The sequence below is a fragment of the Lolium rigidum genome, chromosome 6 (genome assembly GCF_022539505.1).
Source record: "Lolium rigidum isolate FL_2022 chromosome 6, APGP_CSIRO_Lrig_0.1, whole genome shotgun sequence".
NCBI lineage: Eukaryota > Viridiplantae > Streptophyta > Magnoliopsida > Poales > Poaceae > Lolium > Lolium rigidum.
The window spans coordinates 20589369-20596455 of NC_061513.1; the positions used below are offsets into that span (position 1 = coordinate 20589369).

Sequence of the window (7087 nt, forward strand, 5' to 3'; positions counted from 1 at the left end):
TTTTTCTAATAAGCATTTTAATACTCCAACAATCTAGCAAGATGTTTTTTCTGGATGGACCTAAAATTGGCTCCAGGAATAGAAAGAGGTCTTACATCTTCAATATTATCAAGCTCCAAACCCAGTTTTCCGGACACCTATTCATCCCTCCTTAGCGAGTGTTTGTACGGCACGCACGCATATTTGGGTCCATTTTTGCCCATTAATTCCTTCCCGGCTTAGAACAATACCAGACTTCTCTATTTGTGTACACCATTTAGGCACTAGCCCACTGGCTCCTGCTCCGGTCCTTTATGGCATAGACCGAAGTTTGCATTCCACGTGATGCAGCATTTTTTTCTAATTCGAACAAAATCCGAACCCGAACAAATTTCCAAATCGAAGAAAATTTGAATGTAAACGAATTCGGTTCACGAGCAAAATTTGAATTTGAGCAAATTCGGTTCCTGAGCAAAGTTTGAATTTGAATTTTTTTGGCATGGAGCAAAAATTGAATTTTAACATATTTTAAAATGTAGCAAAATTTGAATTTGAACAAATTTTAAAACTGGGCAAAATTTAAATTTCACCAGATTCCAGAATGAAGCAAAATCTAAATTTGAACAAATTCTGGAACGGGGCAAAATTTAATTTAAACAGAATCCGAAAGAGAGCAAAATTTAAATGTGAACAAATTTCAAAAAAAACAACAAAAAGCCAAAGCAAACTAAATAAAGAAACAACCAAAATTAGACAAACGAGGAAGAAAACCAATAAAAGCCTACCTAGATACCCAGCCAGCGAAAAACAAAAAAAGGCACTAATGGGCCTCGGCCTAAAATCGCCAGCAACGCGTATTAACACGCGCTGCTGGGTGATGAATAGGTTTTGCCCAGTATTCCCACCAGAGACGGTGTTTTTTTAGGGCAAAACAAGAACAGTGTTTGTTAGGTCAGGTGATCTCACATGGCTAAGCCCACCTCATGCAAAAAAAGACCCTCAGCCAGTCAGCCTGGCCAGGTTGTGAAGCAGAAAAAAACGAGCTTCAACCCGCCCGAAAAAGTGTGTCCCGCACCACGTGTCCTCGAAAGGCCCCGCGCGTCCTCGTCCGACGCCATCGACGGCCAGCCGCCCCGCCGAACCAGGTCGACCACCGCCGGTCCCGCCGGAAGCGAGGCCTCCTCCACGTCGATCTGCACCGCCACCACGCCGGTCCCGTCTCCAGCCGGCACAACCCCATCCCCTTCTCTAACAGAGGCATCTGAGGTAGTACATCTTTGCTCTCTCCCTCTGAGAGCATCTCCACTCGTCCCCCCGACGAGGCCCCCGGCGAGCGTTTTTTCCATCCGGACGGCGTAATTCGGCCCAGTCGCGCCCCCGGTTCCTCGTTTTCGTCCGGATTTGGGCCTAAATTCATCCGGCGATCCCACGCCATCCCCGCCCCCGGGGAGCGCTCGGGGACTCCGGACGAAACGAAAGCGCGCGTGGCCCCAACTTGTCGGCGACAATGGCCTCCGATCTACGGCAAAACCCTCGTCTTCCCGATCTACGGCAAAACCCTCGTCTTCCCGATCTACGGCAATACCCTCGTCGAACGAAAGCTTTGAACTCTCAAGTGGTGCAACATAGATAGATTATATATATTTCGAATATAATTCGAATAAACATAAAAATTACATATAAAAACTTTAAAACTAACTTAAACTACTTCTTCTTCTTAGAAGGCCCCGCCTCATCGTCGTCGCGGCGACGCTTCCGGCTCGTCACCTCCTCGTCGGAGGAAGTTGACTCCTCCTCCTCGTCAGTGTCCTCAGCCTCTTTGTCGTCGTCCTCCTTTTCCTCGGCCTCTTCCTCCTCCTTTTCCTCGGCCTCTTCCTCGGCCTGCTCCTTGGCCTCTTCGGCCTCCTCCTCGTCCTCCTCGTCGTCGTCCTCGGCGGCCGGCGGAGGGGAATCGTCGGCTGGCCGGACGATGCAGCTTTATCCCACCAATGTCGCCATCCGGGCGGCTTCCCTCGTCGTCGGTGTCCGATGGCCAAGAGAGATCGCTCATGGTTGACGGAGGATGGTGACGAGAGAACAGATGAATGGCGTCGGCCGTCGGAAGCCGTATATGTAGGTCTCTCGACGAAAGAGAGCGGCGGTTGCTCTTCCGCGGAGTTCGTGCTCCATTACGGCGGTTCTCGCATCGAGGCCACTTCGACCGTTCCCGACGAGTCGTTTCGGCTCTCCAGTCCACTTCGCGACGGTTCAATGCGTCGAGGGAACTCCGACGATTGCCCTTCCCGGTGACTGCGCCGTCGCTATGCACGCGGTGGGTGCGCGTCCATGGGCTCGCGGCTGGAAAAATGGGCCTCCGCTTGCCAAAAACTTCATCCATCCGGCGCTAAATAACGCCGGATTTCGGCCTGGGGAGCCCCAACGGCTGGGGATGCTCTGAGTTCCGCTTGTAGTAAGAAGGAAACGGGGGATAGGAAAAGAAAAGAGAGTAGGAAGCCGGCCGTCCGATCACCCCGCGCGCGTGCCGTGTGTGGGCGGGAGTCATCCAGGCCGTTGGATGGAGCGCGTCCACTGGTACTAAACCACGCGTCCCCTCTGCCCCCAAATTTCCACCCTCAAAACCCCCGACCCAATAATCCCGCCTCTAAACCCTAGCCGCCGGCACTGCCTGTATTCCCCTCCGCTCCCCTCCTCCAGAGCCCAGACCCATTTGGTCGGGCGGCGGGCGGGCGAGCGAGCGGCGAGCCAGCGGCGAGCGAACCACCCCGGCAAGGCAGATTCCTTCTTCCGGTAAGCCCTGGATTTGTCTTGATTCGTGCTGTTTTGATCTCCCGATCTCCCTGACTTGCCCCAATCCCTAACCCTAGCCGCCTGCCCACCACCCCCTGTCGCATCCAATCCGGGCTCCCCCTACCCATCCCGCCGTCTAACTGCCCGTTGTCACCACAAGCAGCACGCGGCGGCGGCGGAACCAGCCGTTTCGGACCCGTTTTTTTTTTCCTGGATTGGAAACCGCCCGCCTCGACCTGCGCCGGAGTTCTATTATCCTGGTACCAGCCGGCGTGTAGATGCGTTCGAGTTGGTTCGACAAGCGTATTTACTGTTATAGCCCGGCTTACATATGTACCCACTCTGTTGATTGCTGTAAATCGCCCTCGCAGTAAAAATGATTAGTATGATGAATCGATCTAGCACTGCCTATTAGTATGATTCGACTTGGCATGTTCTAGAACATTGCGGAGCTGGCATAGTATTGCCATACTTCTCCGCTGTTATCTTATTTTCCTCATCGTCCAGACATGTGTTAGCAGACATCGTGATTATCTGCTTGTAGAGCCTTGGTTTATGGTGGTGTCTAATTGTTAATTTGTCATGGTGATTTAGTGTCCAGTTGCCCGATGTATACCTAGTTTATCGACTCCTTCTTCAGGTACCTTAACACACGACATGGTAGTGCTTGACTGAGAAATATGTCTGGCTAGTTTGATGGGCTACCGTTTAACTAGCTTAGCTTATGAATGTCCTGTTCCACTAGTGCTACAAGATGTTTTACATTTTATAACCACTATATATTAATATTGTAACTGTCTTTATGTGCTTCTCAATGCAAAAAGCCTCCTCATATATGACCTGTTGTGCAAGACTAAACTACTCCCTCTGGTCCGACTCAACTTTGTCTAGATTCGTATATGCATCTAGTCTAGAAACTTAACATAGGAATCTAGACAAAGTTGAGTCCATTAATATGGACTGGAGGGAGTAGCCCCTACGATTAGGAGAGCTGATGGATGCTATTTCGTATTAATTGGTGCTGCTTTATCATAGATTGATTTTGCTAGCTGACACAATCTTTTTCCTATTTGATAGGGAAGTTGCAGCCATGGATATCACTCAGGTTCTGCTAGCTGCACAGTCTGCGGATGCCAACCTCCGCGCCGCAGCAGAAGCCAACATCAAGCAGCTCCAGGAGCAGAACCTTCCCAGCTTCCTCCTCTCGTTGTCAGCTGAGCTATCCAGCGATGAAAGGCCACCAGAGTCTAGAAGGCTTGCTGGCATTATCCTCAAGAATTCCTTGGATGCAAAAGATTCTGCACAGAAGGAGCTTCTGATTCAGCAGTGGGTTAGCCTGGATCCATCAATCAAACTGAAGATCAAGGACTCGCTGCTGATAACACTAGGATCTTCGGTGGCTGATGCAAGGCAGACATCATCACAAGTCATTGCAAAGGTTGCATCCATTGAGATACCCCGTCGGGAATGGCAGGACCTCATTGCCAAATTGCTGGGCAACATGACGCAGCAGGGGGCATCTGCACCGCTAAAGCAAGCAACCCTGGAGGCGTTGGGGTATGTGTGCGAGGAGATTCCGCCTGAGCACTTGGTGCAGGATCAAGTCAATGCTGTTCTCACTGCAGTTGTGCAGGGAATGAACCAGACAGAGCTAAGTTCTGAAGTCCGTCTTGCAGCAGTCAAAGCTCTATATAATGCTCTTGATTTTGCTGAGAGCAACTTTGCAAATGAGATGGAGAGGACCTTTATAATGAAGGTCATTTGTGATACAGCTGTATCTAAAGAAGAGGAGATCAGGCAGGCAGCCTATGAATGCCTTGTTGCCATCGCATCCACATATTATGTGCACTTATCTCCTTATATGCAAACTATATTCAATCTGACTGCTAATGCTGTGAAAGGAGATGAGGAACCAGTTGCACTTCAAGCTGTTGAGTTCTGGAGCACTATTTGTGAGGAAGAGATTGAACTCCAAGAGGAATATGAGGGATCTGATGATGCCAACTCAACTGTAAATTATCGCTTCATTGAAAAGGCTCTCCCTTCACTTGTTCCAATGCTGCTAGAAACTCTGTTAAAGCAAGAGGAAGATCAAGAGCAAGATGATAATGCTTGGAACATTTCCATGAGTGGTGGAACGTGCCTTGGACTTATTGCTAGGACTGTTGGTGATGCAATTGTCCCTCTTGTGATGCCGTTTGTGGAGGCTAACATCACAAAGCCGGATTGGCGTTGTCGTGAGGCGGCCACTTTTGCATTTGGTTCTATCCTTGATGGCCCCTCCCTTGAGAAACTTGCTCCCCTGGTACAGGCTGGACTTGATTTTTTGCTCAACACAATGAATGATCCAAACAGCCAGGTAAAGGACACTACTGCATGGACTCTTGGGCGAGTATTTGAGCTTTTGCATTCTCCATGCAGTAGTAATCCAATCATATCAAATGCGAACCTTCCTCGTATCATGACTGTGTTGCTAGAGAGTAGCAAGGATGTTCCAAATGTGGCTGAGAAAGTCTGTGGAGCCATATATTTCCTTGCCCAAGGTTATGAAGATGCAGAGGCGGTCTCATCTTTGCTTACACCTTATCTTCCTAATGTTATAGCTGCTCTCCTTACTGCTGCGGATCGTGGTGATATGACCCATATCAGGCTTCGTTCATCTGCTTATGAAGCGCTGAATGAGATTGTTAGAGTCAGCAACATACCTGAAACTGCAAGCATCATAGGGCAGTTATTACAGGAGATCATGAGGAGATTGAACCTTACATTTGATCGCCAAATATATACATCAGGTGACAAGGAGAAGCAAAGCGATCTGCAGGCTTTGCTGTGTGGTGTATTGCAGGTCATTATCCAGAAGCTGAGCAGCTCAGATGCAAAATCCATAATCGCCCAGACTGCTGATCAGTTGATGTTGCTGTTCCTCCGCGTCTTTGCTTGCCACAGTGCTACTGTACATGAAGAAGCAATGCTTGCCATTGGTGCTCTTGCTTATGCCACTGGTCCAGATTTTGTGAAATACATGCCTGAGTTTTTCAAGTACCTTGAAGCAGGCTTGCAGAATTATGAAGAATACCAAGTATGCTCCATCTCTGTCGGGGTGGTTGGTGATATTTGCCGTGCCCTGGAAGATAAGATTTTGCCCTTCTGCGATGGAATTATGACCGTTCTCCTCAAGGATCTCTCGAACTCACAGCTAAACAGGTCTGTGAAACCTCCAATTTTCTCATGCTTTGGAGACATTGCTCTTGCCATTGGTGAAAATTTTGAGAAGTACCTGCCGTATGCTATGCCAATGCTTCAAGGAGCGGCTGAGCTTCTTGTTGTTTTGGATCAAAGTGATGAGGACATGGTTGATTACGGTAACCAGCTCAGACGTGGCATATTCGAGGCATACTCTGGCATACTACAGGGTATCAAGGGCGCAAAGGCTCAGCTGATGATACCATATGCAGGCCATCTATTGCAGTTCACTGAAGCTGTCTACAAAGATAGTAGCAGGTGCATGTCATTTCTGTTCCCTTGTTTATTACATGCATGGGCGATTGATCCTGTTCCTTAACATCATATGTATGTGCTTCTCTTTCAGGGACGAGAGCGTGACAAAGGCTGCGGTTGCTGTCCTGGGGGATCTTGCAGACACACTTGGCCCCATCTCCAAGGATCTGTTCAAGAGCCACCTCTTCCATGTTGAGTTCTTGAGGGAGTGCCAAGATATGGACGACGAAGTCAGGGATACGGCGTCGTGGACCCAGGGAATGATAAACCAGGCGATAGTTTCTTAGTATATGAGAAATTATCTTGCTTTGTCTGCTATGGCGGATGTTCTGTTTTGTTGCTGCGCCAATTCCCGTTTGGCGCAGATGAACGGAAGGATACCAAAGTATATGTAGCGTCAGTGGTAGGAACCTTGTTGTAGGAGTCTCCTGTGTTGTTTATCTTGAGTCTGTCAAGTCGTTATGCGTCACATTTTCAGTGTGTCTAAGTCGGTATGCGTCACATTTGATGGCAGTGGGTTATGGGGGTTATGGCATTGGACGTCTTGAACAGCTAAATTTGTTGATGTATTCTTCTACTATTGTGTTCATCCATGCTATCCTGCTCGATGTTACTGTTTTTGCATTATAGTGTTCTTATCATGGTTTTGTGGATTGAACTATGTCTGAGCTCTGTTTAATGAATTTTCTGCAGTTTATGAGTTGCACTAATGCAGCAGCTGCACTCAGGTAAACACGTCGTTACAAAATCTGGAGATTTATTTAGTCATCTTTGCAACAAGCAGCACTCTGCTAGAGCAAGTACGCAATATTTCGAACTGTTT

At 48.4% G+C, this 7087-nt stretch overlaps 1 protein-coding gene across 1 annotated transcript; it reads left to right on the plus strand.

The window, feature by feature from the left end:
• Positions 1-2727: 2727 nt before the first annotated feature.
• LOC124659148 (importin subunit beta-1-like) lies at positions 2728-6855 on the plus strand. Its single transcript, XM_047197080.1, has 3 exons — positions 2728-2766; positions 3844-6267; positions 6356-6855. The coding sequence occupies exons 2-3, from the start codon at positions 3857-3859 to the stop codon at positions 6549-6551; spliced, it is 2607 nt and encodes an 868-aa protein (XP_047053036.1). The 5' UTR covers positions 2728-2766; positions 3844-3856; the 3' UTR covers positions 6552-6855.
• Positions 6856-7087: the final 232 nt, after the last annotated feature.

Bases quoted from the DNA above. Each gene is read 5' to 3' on its own strand.
- LOC124659148 (XM_047197080.1), top strand. From the start codon at position 3,857: ATGGATATCACTCAGGTTCTGCTAGCTGCACAGTCTGCGGATGCCAAC. The intron at 6,268-6,355 runs GTGCATGTCATT...CTTCTCTTTCAG, and splicing joins GTCTACAAAGATAGTAGCAG to GGACGAGAGCGTGACAAAGG.